The following is a 22,096-nucleotide window of genomic DNA, read 5'->3' as shown; positions in this document are numbered from 1 at the left end:
TTCCCCAGATAATTGAGATCCATAATCCTGTTTTCAGGTCAACATTCTCTGTATCCTTACATATTTTTCTTATGTGTAGATGTTTACGGTTAATGCAGATCACTGCACTAATTTTAGACAATTTTCTGTCACACTTTCAATTCATAAATTAAACAACCATTTCATTAAATACCAACTAAATACAGTGTATTCTTCTGCACTGGAAATTGAAGGTTAGCCTCTATTCCTGTTAAACAGTCACTTGAGTGGCCACTCAGTTAAGCTCTCTCCATTCTCCCTGAGCTGAATCTTTGCTTCTTTCTGTGCTGACCTCGGAGTGCCTGTGTTACACAAGGAATTGAGAAAACTGCCAAGTACAGTGAAAGTCCACTCAAAAACCACTGTGAAGTTTTTGAAACAAAAATTATACCAACATAATTTTTATTATGACAAGAATATCCTTTTAATTTTTTCTTAGAGCTTATATTTCTGTAATACTCCTTACCATAATATTTAGTGAGATAAACAGAATAATAGGATAGAATTAATGGGAGCAATTTTAAAAGAACTGACTTACTTGGAAATGTGGATTGTGTGGTTACACCTACACACAGGAACTTTAGCATTCCTGCTGAACAGCAAATTTACACTTAAAGAGTGTTACATTTCTTCATTAGATGTATGAGCATTCTCTCCTACAGAAAGAGACTTTTTGAAAAGATAAAAGGTTTTATAATCAATTTTTTAAAATGATAGTCAACTATAAGAAGAGTATTGGCTTCATATGGCAATGTGTCTGGCTGAAAACTGAAATGTCATTTGTTTCATGTTTGAAATCTATGGAATGCAAAAAATGCATTTATTTTCTTATGTATCAAAACAAGCTTGTCTTTTTAAAAAGATCTATTTATTTTTGTTTGAAAGGCAATTTTTTCACTTCCCAAATGGCCACATGACCAGGGGCTGAGTTGATCCAAAGTTGGGAACCAGCAACTTCTCCTGGTTGCTGGTGGGTGCAGGGTCCCAAGGCTTTGGGCCATCTTCTGTTACTTTCCCAGGCCATAAGCAGAGGATGGGATTGGAAGTGGAGCATCTGGGATATAAGCCAGTGCTCATATGGGATGCCAGCTCCACAGGGCGTGATGTGTTACTGTGCCAATTGCAAAATAAGCTTGCCTTTTAAGTATATTATCCTATGAAAATTTTAAATTTCAAACCATACATATTCATTTTTCAATCAGAAGTCAAATATCCAAATACCTGGAAGTATTCCTTGTAAAAATTCACACAGCATATTCATTAAAAGACATTTATCATCAACGAAATAAAATTTGTCCAAAATGATTAAATTTTTCTCTAATCACCCATTTTACCTTCTTTTAAGGAATATATTACTTAATTATAAAAAAATGTATCCTGAGGTTCAAATCTCTGGTATGCAAACGGGAAACATAATACTCACAAAGCTCACAATTGGGGTCATGATTGTATATTAACACATTCAAGGAAAGTTCACTTGACATTTTATTGGAAAAACCATCATTTCCCCATGACCAGGTCTTTTGTATAATATAAAAGAAATAGGGAAAAACAGAAAAATACATTGCTATGTTACAGAAATTAGGACTAGAGATTGTAGCTTAAGAGGCTTTATGCAGCATTTCCTGAGTACCCTATTCCACTAGTTCCAGTGGAAGCCTGAAACCACACTTACTACCCCAACCTTGTTATATGTAGTATTTTGCCCATGCATGCATATGAAATCAGATAACTTGTAAATTATGACAGGAAGACGTTAATAACAATACCAATAGCAAAACACAGTAATTATAATAATATCTTATGTAACGGTTACATTATTTAAGTGAGTACTCACTCACTCTCTCCCTTAAAATAACTTACTATGTTTTTGCCTGTTCACTGAAGGGAAGCACATTATAATTTCTCTTTGTCACAAACTGCCAACATCACTATTCTTGTGGTTTGGGGTAATTATTAAGGGTTTCTTGATAACAAGCACTAACAGTATCTTGAGAATGAATCTGATAATCCAAACAGCTTTTAAATGACTGATATGAAAGTACTGGCTACCCTAGACCAAAGGTTGATTTTGCCCCTGGCAGGACAATGTGCAATACTGTTAATACTACTCAGAAAGGTATGCAATTAAAAAGTTGTGCATTTTCCATTTAGTATTTTCAGACTGCAGTCACCAGTGGGTAGTTAAATCTAACAAAGCAAAACTACAGATACAGAGAACTACTATATCTCCTTTTAGCTAATCTTGTTACCCACACTCAATAAATTAATAGGCATGTCAACTTCCAGAAAAATGTTGAATATCTTAATTATAGGGAGCGTTAGAGGAATAATAGTGCTTTCAAAACTACTTTAAGGAATGTTGCTATTGAAATCATGCATGTTGTTTTTGTTTTCTACCCAGTTCAAGTATAGTTTTTAAAGCCACCAAGCCATCCTTATAGCAGTATCATTGTGGTAGAGAACAGTTTTGGCCTCACACACAGATAACAAAGGTTACTAGTGCCCCCACTTATTGAAATTCTATGTACCATTCACTCTTCACTGTCTGCAGTGGTGGGACTGGGCCAGGAGGAAGCCAGGAGTCAGGAACTCAATCGAGTTAGGTGACAGGGACTGCGGTACTGAACTGTCACCTGCTGCTTCTCAGGGTAGGTATCAGCAGGAAGCTAGATTTGAAGTGAAGTAGTGTCCTAAGTAACATCTTAACCCCTAAGCCAAATGCCCATTCCAATTGGACACTTCAAAACTGCTAATTTTACATTATGTGAATCACCAATATAAAAAAAAATTAAAGAAGTAAAGTGAAGAGAGAGAACAATGATTACGCTAAGTAACATTAGGGTGAGGTAGAACACACCCAAGTGTCTTGCCCTTTGGCTGCTCCTTACCCCACACTCAGTGGCTCCACCACCTCTGCCTCTGGTGGGTCAGGCCTGGTTGGAGTCTATATATGAACTTCCCTCATACTGCTCTGACATCTTTGAGGTTGGGATTCAAAGTCATAAGTGGCACTAGCTGGTTTCACATCTCATTCAAAATTGGAAGTCTGTCTTATTTATCCTTTTTTAAAATTAATAAAATATTTTAAATGTTTATTTCTTTTTTATTTTTGAATGAAACTTTATCGGGGCTGGTATTGTGGCACTGCACATTAAGCTCTTGACTGTAATGCCATCATCCCTTAGGAGTGTCTGCCTGAGGCTCAGCTGCTCCACTGCTGATCCAGCTCCATACTTATGTGTCTGTGAAGACAGCATCACAGAATGTGTTAAAGACACAGATGTGCTAAAGACCCAGCAGATTTTTCACTCCCCTAAATTTCCAGTGGTGATGACAATTTGAGCTACTTGGAATTTTAACTTCTTTATCCATAATTCTGCCCTGTTCATATAGGTAATTGACTGTTGGTGTAAATACCAAATTGACTGTTGGTCAAGGATGGAAAGCATTGGAGACATTGATGAACACAAGTTAGTAAAGAGCCTGAGAATGATATAAAACAAAAAAAAAGAAGAGGAAGAAAGAAAGGAAAGAAGGAAAGGAAAGGAAAGGAAAGGAAAGGAAAGGAAAGGAAAGGAAAGGAAAGGAAAGGAAAGGAAAGGAAAGGAAAAAAGAAAGAGAAAGAAAGAGACAGAAAGAAAAAGAAAGACAGAAAGACAGAAAGACAGAAAGACAGAAAGAAAGAAAGAAAGAAAGACAGAAAGAAAGAAAGAAAGAGAAATGAAATTTTGCAGATCGACGTGACAGGGGAAATTCATCCCTTGACCTTTGCATCTACATGAAAAATAGGGAAAATTACTCACTGGAAATAATGGGTTTGCAACTAGATCTAAAGAAATCATGCTTGATAGGAAGAAAATCAAATGCTCAAATTTTTTAAAAGATGAATTCACTTACTTGAAAGTAAGAGCTATGGAGAGAGAGGGAGAGGCGGAGAACGAGTTCTTCCATCTGGTTTACTCCCCATATGTGATCAGGGCTCAATCAGGCTGAAGTCAGGAGCCAGCAGCTTCTTCCAGGTTTCCCACAAGGGTGGCAAGCATTAGGCCATCTTCTGCTGCCTTCCCAAGGACTTCAGCAGGAAACTGGAATAGAAGCAAAGCAGCCAGGACAGTAACCAGTGCCAATTTGAGATGCCAGCATCACAAGTGGCAGTTTTATCCATTACACCACACTGCCAGTCCCCAAATGCCCATATTTTGAAATTGGCTTCAGCTACATCAGCACAAATCCATTGGAGGATAGACTGGGTCCATGTAGCTCTAGGATTTCAAAGTAAAGGGTGCACTGTTCAATCCATTTTCTAAGAGATGTCAAATATTCTTAAATTTGTAAAACACTGGAGGATTATCTGAGCTTACTGCTTTCACTTAGATGTTTCATATGGTATAGTAACATTGAATATAAAATGCCAGCAATCACTTATTTGTTCAGTGCCTACCATAGAGTCAATGGTTCAAACCCATGATTCCCTGAGGCTAGATAAATTATCAAGTGTCCCTGACACAGCTGAGCTGCTGAAGTCATTAAAAAGAGGCCTTGCTGTTGAAGTAAACCCATCGTTTTCAGCCTACATATAAATACTGGTTTAAGTGATTGCTTAATTGTAACAATTTGGTGAGAGACTAAAACACAAAAACATTGTAAAAGAGACACAATCATATATACTTTTCTGGAGGAAAAAGTTCTAGTAGTTCTCTGTGTTAGTGGTAGACAGATGTGCTGGTGACCACAGAGAGTAGAAGGAAGGGACGAAAGAAAACAGAATATCTCTTTTTTATGTACAGATCTTACTTTGATTAAATTGTCTGCCATTTGAAGGTTTTTTTTTTCCCTTGAATCATTATAACAACATGGACTTTTACACAAGTGTTTTTCATATAATCACTGAAGACAATATGAATATTGACTATTGAGATGTGACTTATACAGTCGTTAAAAATGGCTGGTAGAGTGGTCAGAGTCCCCCAGACTTTTTGTCTGTGATGTATCAGTAAACTTGTCTGGGCATACACAGGCTACGTATTACTTCTATGGACCATAACGATTTTTTCTTTTCTTTTCTTTTCCTAACTTTTTCTTTTTTGCCTTTGTGGGACCCATCCTTCTTTATTTTTAAAAAATGATGATTTATAGCTTTTCTACGGGTCTAGAATTCTCATGTTTTCTAGTGTGTGAAAAACTCAAAGAATTTCCTTTGACCCCCAAAAGTTTATTTCTTATTTTCAGAGAAGTTCAACTTTATGAGTTCTAAAAATGTCCATGGATTCTAAACACTGCGTCTATTGGGCTAGGCATCAGTCCTGAGCGTGTCAGGTTATTCACTGCCTCTCTCCACTCCCTTCCCCTGACCATACTGAGGGTCTTCACTGATGGAACCTGAGAATTCTGCACATCTAATTCTGCACATCCTTCCTCTGCCATCCAACATGTTTGCCTTTTACTCCACCATCGCAGCCTTTTTTGTCCAAATGAAAACATGGATATTAACACAAAACTGGTCATCTTTATATTGCAACTTATAGCACAGTATTGGAATAATAATTAGATTTTTTTTTGCTTTGGTGAAGTCTTTAATTTTTTTTCTAAAATTTTATAACACTATGATTTCATTTTTGCTATGTAGTGGATTGATATAAATTTCTGCTTATTAATATTACTTCATTTCTGATCTTGAATAAAGTTCTTCCTTCTTTATTGAAATATTGCATTTTCCAAAATGTTAATTTTTCTACCATGTCAAATATCTATTCTTATTTTGATTATTATAATTCCTATCTCTGTTTACCTTTATTGTTATTGTTGTTATTGTTGTTGTTATTTGAAAGGTGGAGAAGCAGATAGAGATCCCATCTACTGCTTCACTCCCCAGATTTTCCACAGTGGCTAGGGCTTGTGTTACACCAGGCTGAAGTCAAGAAACAGAAACTCAATCCAGGTCTTACATATGAGTGGCAGTGATCCATCTACTCATCACCTGCTTACATTCTGGGTGTGCATTAGCAGGAAGCTGGAGTCAGGGACAAAGCCAGAACTGGAACCCAGACACTCTGGTGTGGGATGCAAGAGTCCCTAGCAGCACCTTACTCTTCATCCCAAGTGCTACAACCCGCCACCCCACTTTACATTTACTCTAGCCCTACCTAGTCATGTTGTATATGTTGTGTTCATCACCCTTCTGTGAAGTATCTTGCTTTATTTCTTTTCCATAGGATTTTAGATGGCACACTACATGTGATATTTTCTTGTTGAACAGATAATGCCCTATAGTCAAAAAAATAGTTAAGTTTTGTGTCTTCAAAATCAATTTTATTCAAATAATTGTTTTTAATTTGCTTATTAAAGCTTTTTGTACCATTTAAAGAAGGAAAAAGAATAGATTTGTTTAGTCTTTATTATTATACAAAAACTTCACTTTCATGAATGGGTTATTTCCATGTAAATAAAAATTCACTAATGAACTAAAATACTCATCACGATTTTTTAAATATACTGAAAAGATGGTCTTGAAAAGAAGCAATCATTCCAGATCATTTTATCGGCAAGGGTACTTCAAGAAAAAAAGCTGTTTTCAACTTATATGCTAAAACTTTTTAGATTGGACCTAGGATAGTCCACTTTACCTTGAACTGAGTCCTAAGAGGAATTGTGTTATAATGCAGACAATGAAGTAGCAATGGTACAATAAAGCTTTTAAAAATAGCTGTAACATATTGTTCCATTGTGTAAGGACTTTTCCCTGTATTTGTCAAAAAACATTTAGCTCTTTTATGAACTATGAGATGCATATACATTTTCAAAGAATGCCAAAAAAAATCATAGATACCAAAACATCTAAAGATCCACTCTTTTTTAATATAATTTCTTAGCACTAATTTCAAAAAGGGATCAGGAAATGGTAAAATAAATTCATTTTGATCATCTTATGTATTTTTATGATAGATTTTCTTTCCTCTAGTTTTTATGGCTTTTCAATATCCACGTAAGAAATTATTAAAGTTCCTTTTGTCTCATGTATATGACAAAAAACATATACTTAGAGCTGCATTAGAATCACCTAGAAAAATTTATAGAAATGCAGTTTCTGGGTCCCACATCAAATATACACAAAACACAGCTTCTAGAAAAAGGATCAAGGCTTCTGTATTCTAACCCTAAAAGTAATTGTTTACCACCCTTTGCTTTAAAATTCAAGAAATGGGGCTAGCCTTGTAGTACAACAAAGTAAGCTGCTATCTGCAATACTTCCATCCATATTAGAGTTTCTGTGAGCTCAGACTCCTCCACTTTCAATCCAGCTCCCTAATAATACACCTGGGAAAGCAGAAGATGAGGGACCAACTGCTTGTGCCAAATGACTCACATGAGACAGGTGGATGGATTTTCAGGTCCCACTCATCTCTCTCTCCCCGCCCGCCTCTCTTTCCCTCCCTCTTTCTATCTCTCCCTCTCTCCCCATCATGCATGTGTGTGCACTTTGTCACTGTCTCCATCAAATGAATAAATATTTTTAAAGGAATTCAGTAAGCTTGAAAATTGAATGTTGAGGATTAAACTTCTTCCTTCTTTCTTAAATAGCACACGTTAAAACCATAGACACAAAATGAAGGGGTGCTGGACCTGGATATCTCATCATTTGTTTCTTTAGCAAAAAGTCAGTGGACTTTTCTTCAAAAAGGAAAATGGACTTGTTTGATTTGAGGTTTTTGTACATTTTGAAGGTTGGTTAGAGACAATCACTGGAGACGGTTATTTTTCCGTAAGACAGTCAAAAGTTAACCTGTAATTATAATGAGCTATGTTGTTTGCAGAAGAAATTTCGAGTGTTTTGATCATTTCTTCAATTTTGAGATGCCCTGTTTCACTCATGTAATTAACTAATTTTTTAAAGATTTTTTTAAAATTACAAAGTCAGATATACAGAGAGGAGGAGAGACAGAGAGTAAGGTGTTCCAGCTGATGATTCACTCCCCAAGTGACCACAAAGGCCAGTGCTGTGGCAGTCCGAAGCCAGGAGCCAGGAACTTTCTCCAGGTCTCTGGTCTCCCACGCAGGTGCAGGGTCCCAAGGCTTTGGGCCATCCTCGACTGCTTTCCCAGGCCACAAGCAGGGAGCTGGATGGGAAGTGGGGCTTCCAGGATTAGAACTGGCGCCCATATGGGATCCCGGCGCGCTCAAGGCAAGGACTTTAGCCACAAGGCCACCAGGCCAGGCCCAATTAACTAATTTTAAAACACTCTTAGGAAAAGAATTTACCACTGCTCTTCACTGGGAAAAAAAAAAGCTGACATACTAAGACATACACTTTCATGCTAGATTTTCAAAAGCTAGTTCTTGCCCTAACCCAATCATTAAAATTTTTTGAGGGTCTAAGAGCTAAAATTGTCATTTGAAATAATCAGGACAGAAGGGTCAGCATTGACTAAAATTCAAAATGACCAAAATACAGATACTTTTACTTTCAAAATATTTATTTTTATTGAAAAGGCATATTTACAGAAAGAAGCAAATACAGAGAGAAAGATCTTCCCAAGTGGCCTACAGGGCCAAGGCTGAACCAATCCAAAACTAGGAGCCAAGGGCTTCTTCCAGGTCTCCCACATGGGTACAGGGTCCCAGGACTTTGGGCTGTCCTCCACTGCCTTTCCAGGCCACAAGTAGGGAGCTGGAAGGAAAGAAGGAAAGTGGAGCAGCCTGGACATGAACCAGTATCCATATGGGATTCTGGTATGTTCAAGGCAAGGATTTAACCACTGAGCCATTACACTGGACCCATACAGACAGTTTTATATCCTTACAATGGACAAATACCTATTTGCAATCAATACCTAACTATCAAAATTACAGAATTAAGATGCCTCTGAGTTTAGAGTAAACAATCACAGTAATTGTATGGCTGAGTTTGTCAGAAGAAAATCTCAAGGAGACATGAATCTCTTGAAATGTGACCAAAGGGGCTAAGCCGGGCATAAAGTCAGTGATCACTGCACAGCAGATGGAGGGACAAAACAAACAGAAACTAAAGGAAATGTTCAGAAAGTTGCCAAATGGTAGACCCAATAAAAAGACGTATCAGTAGGATTTGTTAAAAATATAAACAAACCCATATACATTTAACTTTTGGATAATAGGAAATATTTTATCTAAGCACAGTCCTAACAAACAGAATAGTAAGTAGTATGATCTTGGTACCTTTGAGATATAGTTATATACTGAAGGACGCAAAACTTTGTGGGTTATATAACTGAAATTGCCCATCACATATTTTTATTTACTTAAACTTCCAACTTCCCATAGAAGGAGCATTGCATATCCCTCTTCATCTCAAGAAAGGCATACTTAATCATCATTCCTGTCTTCTTTTTTATTATTTTTTAAAAGATATGTGTATCTATTTGAAGGGCAGAATTACAGAAAGAACAGGAGAGACAGCAAGAGATTGTCTGTCCTCTGGTTTATTACCTGAATGCCAGCAATAACTCGCACTAAGCCAGGCCAAAAACAGGAGACGGGAACTCTGCCTGGGTCTCCTATGTGGCTAGAGCGGCCCAAGCAGTCAGGCCACCTTCTGCTATCCCAGTTGCATTAGCAGGGAGCTGGATTGGAAGGAGAGTAAGCAGGATTTGAAGTGTTCCATATAAGATTCCAATCACAGGAAGCAGGCTAGTGTGCTACATGCAATTCCAGATCCCATGTCTTAACTTCTCTTAACTTTTAGGAGAAACACTGTGTTTATAGTTCACTACATTGTAGAAATACCTTTCCATCTTCTTCCTTATTTTGTGCCTATCCTTCTCTGTTACGTAATATGAAATATAATAGCCACTTGAAATGAACATGGAAAGGAGTAAGACTTGAAAGAAATGTCAGCAAAGCAAATCAGAAATGAAAACATGTAATGATTGTTTTTGAAGGAACCTCCACCTAGAGCAACACAATGTTTATTAAATAGTTATTTGAATGATTAAACCAATAAAGGAATGGTGAAAGAATAAAGTCTTTGTTCTGCTAGTCTAAAAAGCCAGAAACTTCAAAATTATTGTTACCCAATTTGACAAGATGTGAGGTAGGAAGGCACAGAGAATTTATCATCTTTGGAGTTGATGGAGACCTCTGAACATATCACCTGGCCCCAAACTCACAGAACCTTCTGTTGTTTTGTGTTATGCCATTGTGCCCTCGAGTCTTGCTCTACAAAGGGGAAGGGGGCCCAACGAGCAGTGGCATCAGCACCTCCTCAGAGTTTGCTAAAGATGCTGAATCTCTCTACAATGCATCTGAAGTGCATGTTATCAAGATCCCCAAGTGAATGAAGCACATTTTCAAATGGTTTGGTGAATCTAATTTATAAACCATTTTTTTTCAAATATAGAAAATTCAGCCTCATGAGACAAAGCTATGAATTAACTCCATCCACTCACAAAATTTAAATTGATTTGCGCTTCTTCTAAGTAGCATGTAAAATGGAACAGTTTTATGTTTCAGACTCACACACTTAGAAACAGACGGAACTGTGATTAAAGAGATGCTATTACTTTCCAAGAAATTGTTAATCTTCACTATGTAGTTACGCTACTAAGTTACAAGTCTCTCATAGAAGAAAAACATGCAGGATCATATTCACAAATTTTGTACATTGTTTGTGAACATTCATGGACCGTTCTGAAGTCAATTAATTTACCCTAAATGTTTATAGAGTAATTTTAATTCTAGTTTCAACGTAGAACTGGATTTTTTTTCCCTGATATACCCTCACCACTGTGTAAAATTGATAAAAATGAGTTAGCTGGCCATGACAAATAAATGTTGTCACATACTTAAAGTATCTTTGCTATTTCTTGTAACTTATCCAAATGTCCATTGTTGAAAAGGTCTTTTCCTAAGTAAAATCACTTTTATGTGAAAAGTCCATAAGATATGAGAGTAATTGTCTCAACTGTCCTTTCTTTACCTCAGCTGAGCTGGGAGCAGACGTGTCGGTGAGAAGCCCTAGAAACACAGCTCCTCCCCACATCCCCACCACTTTTAAAGCAGTTTCATACCACCCAGAACACCTTACCAGGAACACCACAGAGGCCTTCATTGGGAATACCACAGAAAACTGCAGCCAAAGCAGCACTCAGAGGCACCAGCCTGGAGTTATAGACACATCGTGGATTCCATCAACTACTCTGCCCTCCCCCAGCACCACAGAAGAGGTAAGAGGAGAGCGTGTGTGGAATGTGCAAACAGCCCCCAAAAAACCCATCACTTGAAGAGACTTGCTTTGCTAAAAATGCCACCATTATACTAGCGAATGAAGCACTTGGCTTGCTACCTGTTAATAAACAAGAATGCATTTTGCCTAGTGAAATTTTTTTCTCAAATTGAATGAAAATTTCTTCATTTTTATATGGCAGAGATAATTAGGTTGCCATCTTATAGGTTGACCACATTTTCTGAATCACCATCAGGGGTCTTGGTCTTAACACATGGTCTGAAACCAAGAAATATAAATTGGAAGCTGCATCTTCTAGATGATTCTCTGTATATGTCATGAATATTTATATTCTAAGGGAGGGGAAGAAGGCACGAAGTAATGGCAGATTCTGGAATCACTGTAATTGATTCTGGTATTTCCATGTCAGCATCCTCAAGCCTGCCAGTGACCCTCATTAGTCCAACAAGGGTGGAGAACCTCTTTTTTTCTGCCCAGAGCCATTTGGATACTTCTAACATAATTTGCAGGCCATACAAAACTTTCAAATTAAAAAGTAGCTGGCTATTGTTGAATTTTGAGTCCAACCTGCAGTTGGCTTGGCTTGATCACACCGAAGGATCTCACAGGCCTTGCACAGCCCACCTGTGAAGTAACAGACACATCAGTGCCTGAGCAGCTGCAGTGCCCCAACCACAGGAGTGCAATCCAGCAGCGTTCCTGTTTCAGTCGCGCTTCCCTTTGGCTTCCCTCTCTTCTCAAGGCTTTAGATCACCATTTAGACGATGACAGTGTATAATCAACACCAAAAAAGCTAAGATTTTCCTTGGCAGTGTTCAGTGGTTTTCTTAATAAAGAATTCAAATAATTAGTTCAACATTCCTCAAATGACTTGACAGCCATTTAGTGTTGTAGTTCCTTTTGTGCTGTGTAAACTACAATACTGCACATGACATGCCAGCTGGTGAACACACACCTCATTTTTTATCACAAACCAAACAGAGCCAGTACATTGAACAACTCGTGGGACTTCCTTTTTGTTGTTGTTGTTAAAGATGTATTGTTTTTTGTTGGAAAGTCAGATGTAGAGAGGAGGGGAGACAGAGAGGAAGATCTTCAGTCCGCTGATTCACTCCCCAGGTGGCTGCAATAGCCGGAGCTGAGCATATCTGAAACCAGGACCCAGGAGCTTCTTCCAGGTCTCCCATGCACAGCTGCGGGATCCCAACGCCTTGGGCCTTGCTCAGCTGTTTTCCCAGGCCACAAGCAGGGAGCTGGATGGGAAGCAGGGCATCAGGATTAGAACTGGCACTCATATGAGATCGTGGTGCATGCAAGGCAAGGACTTTAGCCACTAGGCTACCATGCCGGGCCTGGGATTTCATTTTTACCTCTGATTTTCCTTTACTATAAATTTTCTCTGTAGCTTACTTCTTAACTTGCCAGTAGAAATTTAGGAAGGCCTCAGTTACTTTTCTGGACCCTGTTTGTGTCACTTTAAAGGTTCAATACTTACCTTCAACTCATTAACAAAAATGTCCACTCCTGGAAATAACCCAAACTCTAACTTTGATTTCTCTGAATTCTCCTTTCCCATAACTTCACCTAGTTATGGGATTCATGTAGGGAAAGAGAAGCATGCCCACATCCTCTCACTTCCCACCAAGGTTGTTTTAACATCCCTCCTAGCCTAACAATTATTTCAGGTCTGTCTGCACTTGGATAATTGAAAAGAAAGATAGGAAAAGGGAGTCAAGCAGTGACTTAAGGATATAATCATGACCTGTCACTATGCTCTGTTTAAATGTCCAAAGCCAAGACCCTTAAGCCTCTCAGATGAGTGAAATTTCCATTTACTTTTGAAAATGCATGCCTCCTGGTAAAGCATCTCCGGTTTGGTAAGAGTATCTCACCAAAACTTCCATTCTAACATCAGTTTATAAGAGTGCTCACTTACCTCTGAGCTGAATTGCATATAACATGGAAAAAAACATTAACTGTGTCAAATAAAAAACACACTGAACAAAAACAAACATTGAAACATATTTGCCTGAAGACTAAAAAGTTGTCCTTTAGCAGAAAAAGTATGCTTTCATTTTTGCTCAAGTTTGATCATGGCACATACAGAGATGCTTAAAAGCTGGCTGAGCACTATTGAAATGAACCACAATCAACCAGCTACAGAACTCTGTTGCAGGTGCGCCATCCATGGGCAATCCTGTTACAGAGCTCACACGATTCACACCCATAGCTTGGGTCATGGCAAACACACTGTTGATTTTCAAGCCTTTTTCTAGAGTGCAATCTACTGAACTCCCAGATGGGCACCTTAATCATGAGGTGAAAAACTACATCATGTTTCAGATTTCTCTTGATAGTTAGGCAAAACATTGACTATGTTGTTGGAAGCTGAAGTGTAACATCTATGCTGTTTCCGGGATCAACACCTTAGTGAAAGCATCACTGTTAGATCTTTATTTGACTAGCAGGAGCACACACTTCATATTAATTCATTATCAATGACTGTAGTTAAACTCTGAAGAGTAAAAATGAGTCATGTATAATATAAAACACCTGTCCTTTGGAAAGGATTTGGAAAACTGTGTTGGTAGAGGACACCTAGAAAAGTGTAGGAAAGAATAAATCAATCTACTTAGCTGCTTGGAGCTGTGTGAAATAAAATCTCTTTGTGTAAAAATGTTTTCTTTATAAAACAGCACCTATTTGTTGTGGATTTAGGGTTAAAAATAATTGAGTTATGAGTTATGGTGGTCTGTCTTTGATGACAGAAATAATCTGAGTTTTTGAAGGAAAGGGACTATGGTTATTCAGTTTTATGTCACCAACACTTTAATAAAGGAAAGAAGTGGTATTGGAAGGATGTGTGAAGAATGAACTAAGCAACATAGAAGTGGAATGGAGTGGAGCGGAGTCAGCTGGAGTGAAGTCAGTCATTGGAGTGCATTGGAGTGAAGAGGATGAAATAAGCCAGAAAGAATGGAAGCGACGCAGAATAATGTGGAACAGAGAAGAGTAAAACAAATGCAGTAACAAGGATGAAAAGAAGTGCTGAGAACAGTAGATCAAGTGAGACTGAGCTGGTATAGAGTAATCATTTGAGTAGCAAATCACTCAATTTCTGCGAATGTCCGGGTATCATGTGGTGGTCATCTTGAGTGGCCCTGATTTTTATTGCCTAAGTGCTTTGAAATTCTAGTGTTTTTAGTGGTTATTATATTTATACTGTCTATCATTCATGAGCTGATTACACAGTTCTTTTTATCTCTTCTATTTCACCTATTTTATTTGTTTTCAATTTAAAATAACTTTAACTTTACACGATTGTACATACTCCTGGAGTTCAAGATGATGTTTTGATACATGGACACAGCACACAATGATTCAATGGGGGTGATTGGTATATCCATCATTTCTATGTGCTAGAAACATTTAAAATGTCTTCTATTTTGAAATTTACAATTAAATGCTACAGTTACCCGGCAATGCTGCAAAGCATCAGGAGCTGTTCTTTCTATCCACCTACATTCCTGTATCCATGTCATCTTTTGCCTTCTGCCACTCTCACTCTATTTCTCAACTCTTCCCAACCTCTGTTATGGAATAAATATTTTTACCTTCCACATATCAATGAGAGTGTGCCAGAAATGACAGGGTTTCATTCTTTTTTAATGTATGAAGAGGTTGGGATAGGACAGGATGTACAGAAAAGAAATGTAATTCTTGCTTGAAATTAGTATTTTCAAGAAATGTGTGGAGTTTATTACTTCAGTTTAATCATGTATTCCATGTGCATTTCTTGATTACTATTTGGAAGATATTGCAGGGGGTGTAAGAACATAATAAAAGTGGTGTTACAGAATCATATAGACACCATAATGTTGTCAAAATAATTGATAGGATTAGCGCTCTGCTAAGAACACAGGAATAACTTACTATAAGATAACTTAATTTTCTTGTGGCAGAATTGAAAGTATATTGAAGAACACATGCCTTAGAATGCATTCTTTATCCAAAAAGTCATTACTTCCTGCTTGCTATTTTGATTAATGACACTGCTATCTACCGTTCTTCTTATTCTCAACCACAGAAAACACCAGATAAAATGATTGATACAGAAATTTAGAGAAACATGATAACAACTGAGATGATATTAAGTTTGAAAGTACTACTTCTTTACTGTTAATTAGCAGTTACAGAGTAAGCACAGTGTTCTAGACCCACAACCAGATGATGTGAAGGGCTCAGGATGGGGTAGAACTGTCACAGAAGCAGTGGTGTATTTTTGTGCCTTTTCCTTCATCAAGAGTCCCTTTGAAAAGTGAAGAAGAAATGTTATAAAGCACCTACAAAGAAGAATCCAGGGCAAGAAAGCAAGAACTAAAGAATAATGCCAGGTGTCGTGCCAAACATTTTTGCATGTCTTAGTGGTGGTACTTACATCCATTTTCCATCAATGTGTAACAAATTTCCCCTGAACTTAGTGCAATAGTGCTTTAAATTGCTTCTATGTCTTTTGGCTAAGATCAAATGCAAAATAATGGTGGTTTTCAATTTCTCTTTTTTTTTGTTTGCATGGGTGGTTCCTCTGTTGTTGTCTCCTGGAATCACTTTTGCAGCCACTTTCAGCTCCAAGGGCCTCGGTTACATGAATATCACACAGTGTTGTCTGTAGGCTGAGCCTTCAGGTTCTTCTCCATATTGTTTCTCATACTCCAGTAGACTTTTTTTTTAAGATTTACTTTTTATTTTTATTAGAAAGGCAAATTTAAGGAGAGAGGGAGAGAGAGAAAGATCTCCCATCCTTTGATTCACTCCCCAAATGACTGTAGCTGCTGGGGCTGAGCCAATCTGAAGCTTTCCACCGCTTTCCTAGACCATAAGCAGGGATCTGGATGGGAAGCAGAGCAGCTGGGCATAAACCAGTTCCCATATGAGATGGCAGCACTTGAAGCTGAAGGATTAGCCAGTTGAGCCATCATGCCAGGCCCCTTCCAGAAGGTTTTATCAGTTTCCTTTTCAAGATGGTTTAAGGCATCCTTCCCAAGAAGAGGAGGAGTCACATGTGGAGAAGTAGCCTCTGACAGGAGGGAGGGTAAGCCTTGAACTTGACTGTGACATCCAACCTGGCCAGCTCCCATCTATTGTTTGGACCACACACTCTCAAGAGAGGTCTAGTTAGACTCACTCTTGGCAAAGTGATGGTATAGCAGTGGTTTGATACAGAGATAAGGAGTTAAGGCTCGGGGGTCAATTAAACCTGTTTTAAATCCCAGTGGTATCATCTGCTATTGAAGTCACACTCAGTGCTTCATAAAATAAGGATGATTATGGGTAGTCTATCTGCCTTACAAAATGATTATGAGGTTTAAAATCAAGTTAGATAAAATGCTTAGTACATTGGCTATCGATAATAAGTATTTGATAGTATCTACTGACACTAGCTTTTTCTTGGATTTTGCTTCTTCCTTCCTACACTACCTAATTTATTACATGGTAAGCACCAGATGAGTTCACATATTATGTGAAAATACTTTGACAGGGATAAAAAGCTAGACATGCGTTAGAAATGTTGCTGACTTGTTCTGGTCCTGCTAGCTCTCTGTACATCTGGTTTGTAGGTGCACTTCTTTTACCCCTCCACACCCTGCTCTTGACACAGCCTGGGAGAGGAATTACATTTCCTTAGTTCATGAATAGCCATTGTGGGACTGGTCTGGGCTTTCACAGTTCTTTGTTTCCTTTCACTTGGCCTTCAAAGAGATCACAGCCCAATATGAGTCTCCAAATAAATGAGCAGGCAAATGGAGAAAACACTCCATTTCCCCTGACCCCTCCAAATATGTGAGAGAGCCTGTCTACTGTCACCACCATTCTGTGGCCAACAACAAAGGTGGGACAGCATTTCCCTTTACTGAGTCAAATGCCTAGAGGGAGAAGTGCAACTATGCAGGAAAAAAAATCCCCAATCACATCTCATGACTCTTACATTGTCTCGTGTGCAGGAAATAAAGATAAATAGATTGTGAGAATGCTAATGCTTTATAAAAAGGCCATGCAGAGAGTAAGGGGCTAGGGAGGAGATGTGTTTCTCAGATGCCAATTTATGATTAAGATCATCCAAGCCTAATTCTAACATCGACTATAGTTTTCTAGGTTTATAAGCTAAAATGAATTACCTTGTGCCTACAGCACAATATGATTTACAGTTTACTGAAATTTCCATCCTTAAAATTACAGGGATTATTCCTTTCTTTCATTTTCATTTAGTTAAATAGGTGGTTTTTAGTGTTTTTCACTTTTTGCACAAAAGGGTATGCTGATATTTTGTCAAAATATAAGTTGTCATCGTTTGCTGGGATAGCTGTTCAATGTGTTCAATCCCAGCAAACGATGACAACAAAAATCTGGGTGAATGGAAACTTGAGGTCCACTATGTCAGCCAATGGACTCTGGGAGGGTTGCCTCACCTTTGGTTGCTTCACCTTTGAAATCGACAGCATTTCAGAACTATTCAAACCAAGTGGTCAGAGCCCTCAGAAGAAGCTCTATATCAGGACCCTGGCAGTTCCCCATCTCTGGGTACTGAGACAGTTGAAAAACTGGGTCTGGCTGCCACCTTCATCTCTCCCCTTATCCCAGAGACAAGAATTAGAAAATCTGGAAAATGATTTCACCCACTTTTCCCTAACCCTCAATCCTTCCCACCCTGGTCAACCGTGTAATCATCAAAAACTAAAAATTGGGCCTGGCACGGTGGCCTAGCAGCTAAAGTCCTCGCCTTGAACACACCGGGATCCCATATGGGCACTGGTTTTAATCCCGGCAGCCCTAATTCCCGTCCAGCTCCCTGCTTGTGGCCTGGGAAAGCAGTTGAGGACGGCCCAAACCCTTGGGACCCTGCACCTGCGTGGGAGACCTGGAGACCAGAGACCTGGAGTGTAGAATCTGAGGGAAGCCGCTGAGTGAGGATAAATCAATGGTTCAGACATACTGAAGTCAGCCTTCTCCAAAGACAGGGAGTTAGTGTGAGAAGAGCAAACACAGGGAGAGGAGTGCGGATGAGTTTGTAAGAAAGAGTAGTAAAGCCACGGCTCAGAACCAGCTGGTAAGCGTAAAGATACGAAAAACTGAATTCTGGACAAAAACTGCTACCTTAATTTTTCAAGATTTATTTGAAATGCAGAGCAATGCAGTGAGAGGGAGAGAGAGGAAACAAGGCAGGGCAGGGAGCCTGGGATGCAATGCAAATCTCCCACATGGGTGGCAGGATCTCGGGTGCATGGATCATCATCCTCTGCTCACGAGCAGGAAGTTGGATTGGAAGTGAAGGAACCTGGGCTTGAAACAGCACTCAAACTGCTGTCTGGGCATCCCCAAGTGGCAGCATAACTCACAGTGCCACACCACCTACCCCTGTTAAGTACTTTTTATCCCAGCTACTCAGTGACTGTACCCTCATTTACTCACAGAATAACAGTTTCAAAACCCAATTATTGGTGGAATGTAACTGAAAGGAAATACTAAGGATTCCAAGAATTATGTTAGAAGTACATATTTTTTGCTTTTCTACTCAGCCTTTGGGCGTGGGGACTGGCAGCAGATGGCCATCATTGTTAAAAGCAAATACATTTCCACCCCAAAATAGCTTTCTGTTGAATGTGGAAGGTACTTATTTTTCCACTAGTGTTCATCTTGCTTCAAATCCAAAGAGATTTGGACCAATAAGCATACCACTGCACGCAGCTTTAATGGGCGTGTGCTGTTCCTCTCTGTATGCCCATGAACATCTCTGTTTGCTCCTCTTTCTTCAAGGTTGTATTGAAATATCAGAATAGAAGAGCTGTGGTGTGACTGCAGCAAATGTGTGCCTTGCTAAGAGTTTTGCCCTTGGTGTCTTGTACCAGAACATGGGAAATGTCTTTGTGGAGTCAGGGTCTGTCTGGTGCAAGGGTTTATCCTAAGTCTTAGGTGCCAGATGTGAGAATCTATGATGCTAAAGGTTGTAGAGTTGCATTAAAGCAGCTGCAGAACATAATTTTGGGTTAGATTCACAAATGCTTTGCCATGCCCCTAGTTAGTGGAATGTGAATGTCTTCTCTGTCAATATATAAGTAGACTTAGAGATGCCAGGACTTGGGGTGCCGGGGTGAGGGATAATGATGAGATAAGACCTCTTCCTTCAAGGTTCTGGCATCTGGCTGATGCTTTTAGCATTGCATTTTTTAAACCATGATCAGATCTTTGATCTTCTGCTTTGATCACTGTCAGCTTCGGCATTCAATAGTCTCAGCATGTCCTATTTGTGCCTATGGCAGCAAGAAGCGGGGTAATGGAGTTGTGTGCAATGAGACCTGACCCAAGGGACAGGCAGAATGTAGGTTCAATATGGCCTCTTAAGTTTGATTGCCCTAAAGAGAATTCAAAATCCTATTTTTTAAATACATAAAATCTTCTATTTTTGTCAATATTGCCTACTTATTTCAACCTTTTAAGTAAGTCAAAACATTGGATCATCTATGCTGACCAAACAATGAGATACTCAGGTCACTGCTGAGTTCACAGGAAATAAAGTTTTAGCAGGATGATACACAAAGAAAACAGAGCCCCTTCTTTACCTGCCATTTAATCAAGTGAGGTGACCACTGCCGGGCCATCCTCCAGGTCTCCCATGCGGGTGCAGGGTCCCAAGGCTTTGGGCCGTCCCCGACTGCTTTCCCAGGCCACAAGCAGGGAACTGGATGGGAAGCAGGGCTGCCAGGATTAGAACCGGCACCCATATGTGATCCTGGCGCATTCAAGGCGAGGACTTTAGCTGCTACACTATCGCGCCGGGCCCTATTATTTCTATATTCTTGAGACTTATAATTTAGGACATTTAGCTATTGCTTTTATGGGAATACTATGCTGTTTTGATCACTGTATCTTTATAGTACAGGTTAAAGTCAGGTAGTATAATGCCTCTGCATTGTTCTTCTTGCTTAAGATGAGTTTGGATAGTCAGAGTCTTCTGTGGTCCTATAGAACTTGTAGTAGTATTTTTTTTAGTTGTATGAAAATGTCATTACATTTTGATAGGAACTATCATGAGTATATTCATTGTTTTTGGCAGTATCCACCCACATTTAATGATATTCTGTAGGCATCTTTCAATTCTTTGGTTAAATTTATTCCTAGCCTCTTTTGTGACTATTGAAAATGATGTCACTTTCTTGAACTCTTATTCAGATTACTACCTATTGGTATTTAACAATGCTATTGATTTTTGTATGTTGAAACTTGGCCGAATTTGTTTTTAGTTCTAACAGTTTGTGGGTGATGACTTCAAGGGTCTCTATAAACAATCATTGTCTACAAATAGTGATAGTTTGACTCCTTCTTTTCTAGTTGAATGCTTTCTATTACTTTCTCTTGACTAATAGCTTTAGCTAGGATTTCCAGTACTATATTAAATAAAAGTATTGAAAGTGGGAATTCTTGCTTTATTTCAGATCTTAAAGAATGTGTGTTTCATAGTTCTTGAATAGAAAGTTCTGTGAGAATCTGTTGGGTCTAGTTGATCTATGGTACCATTTAACTCTGCTGTTTTCTTAGTTGATTTACTGTTTAAATGATCTGTCCACATCTAAATGTGAGCTGTTTAAGTCCTCTATGATTACTATATTAGAGTTTATCTCTCCCTTTAGCCTACTATTATTTCCTTTATGTATTGGGGTGCTCCAATATTGGATGCATACATGTTTATGTATAAACACAGGTATAAGATTTCCTCTTGCTGGACTGAGCCATGTCATTATACAATGGCCTTCCAGGTCTCATTTTTAGTACTTACAGTTTAAAGTGCTTCTGCTTTCCCAGGCCACACGCAGAAAGCTGGATGGGAAGCAGGGCTGCCGGGATTAGAATCGGCACTCATATGGGATCGCAGTGTGTGTAAGGCGAGGACTTTCGCCGTGGACCCTGCACCTGTGTGAGAGACCCAAAAGAGGCTCCTGACTCCTGGCTTTGTTTGAACTCAGTTCCAGCCATTGTGGCTGCTTGGGGAGTGGATCAGCGGATAGAAGATTTTCTTCTCTCTATCTCTCTCCTCCTCTTTGTATATTTTAAAAGATGAAATACATCTTTTTAAAAAATCAAGAAGATAAGAAATCCTGCTAAGGAACTCTACATTTATGTTCCATTGGTTTTTATATTTTAAATTTGTGATGTTACTGTGGTTTAATAGTTTAATGCTGTGATTATATTTTTAGTCTTCATGGTAAAGATACAAACAAGTTACATAGAAAATTTATATGTGTAGTAGAGTATTTTGAATTTGCATGGTTACTCTTACCAGTGAGTTTTATAACTTGCAAATTTTTTTTCTTTTTTCTTAGTGTCTCTTTCATGCGGTTTAAAGAGCATTTTTAGCATTTATTCATAATTCGGAAATTGTGGTGATGAATTCTCCTGACCCTTGTTTCTATGAATATCTCTCTCTCATCTCTAAAGGATAGCTTCTCTTAACACAGTATTCTTGGTTAGCAACTTTTTTTTCCCTTCTGTACTATTTCCTTCTGTGCTATAAAAGCTCTCATTCCCTCTTATCTCGTAAGAGCAGTAAACCTGCCTCTTTGACCAGCCACGCAACCTTGAGGGGAAACAATTGATACTTGGCAGTGAGCTGTGCTGCTAAGTTTTGGGGTTCTGTTGTCTTGTCTTGGTGTTTTAAATGCGTCTTTGATGTACGATATTTTTTGCTTACAATGAATTGATTGGAATTTAACAACATTCTAAGTCAAGGCACATCTCTGTTTTGGTTTTCATCCAGGGTTCCTGGCTCACAGCTTGTATAATCCATGTAATTTCCTAAGTGACTAG

General features: G+C 38.7%; 1 protein-coding gene across 1 annotated transcript in view; it reads left to right on the top strand.

Moving 5' to 3' along the window:
• The window catches only part of PTPRB (protein tyrosine phosphatase receptor type B), a 99,746-nt gene that overhangs the window by 3,036 nt on the left and 74,614 nt on the right, over window positions 1–22,096 (top strand). Inside the window, exon 3 of the mRNA XM_058673342.1 lies at window positions 10,978–11,219. Within this exon, the coding sequence (XP_058529325.1) occupies window positions 10,978–11,219 (242 nt within the window). The remainder of the gene's footprint in view (window positions 1–10,977; window positions 11,220–22,096) is intronic.

Source organism: Ochotona princeps, chromosome 15 (assembly GCF_030435755.1).
Source record: "Ochotona princeps isolate mOchPri1 chromosome 15, mOchPri1.hap1, whole genome shotgun sequence".
In the NCBI taxonomy this organism is placed as follows: Eukaryota; Metazoa; Chordata; class Mammalia; order Lagomorpha; family Ochotonidae; genus Ochotona; species Ochotona princeps.
This window is presented reverse-complemented; position numbering and strand designations above follow the sequence as displayed.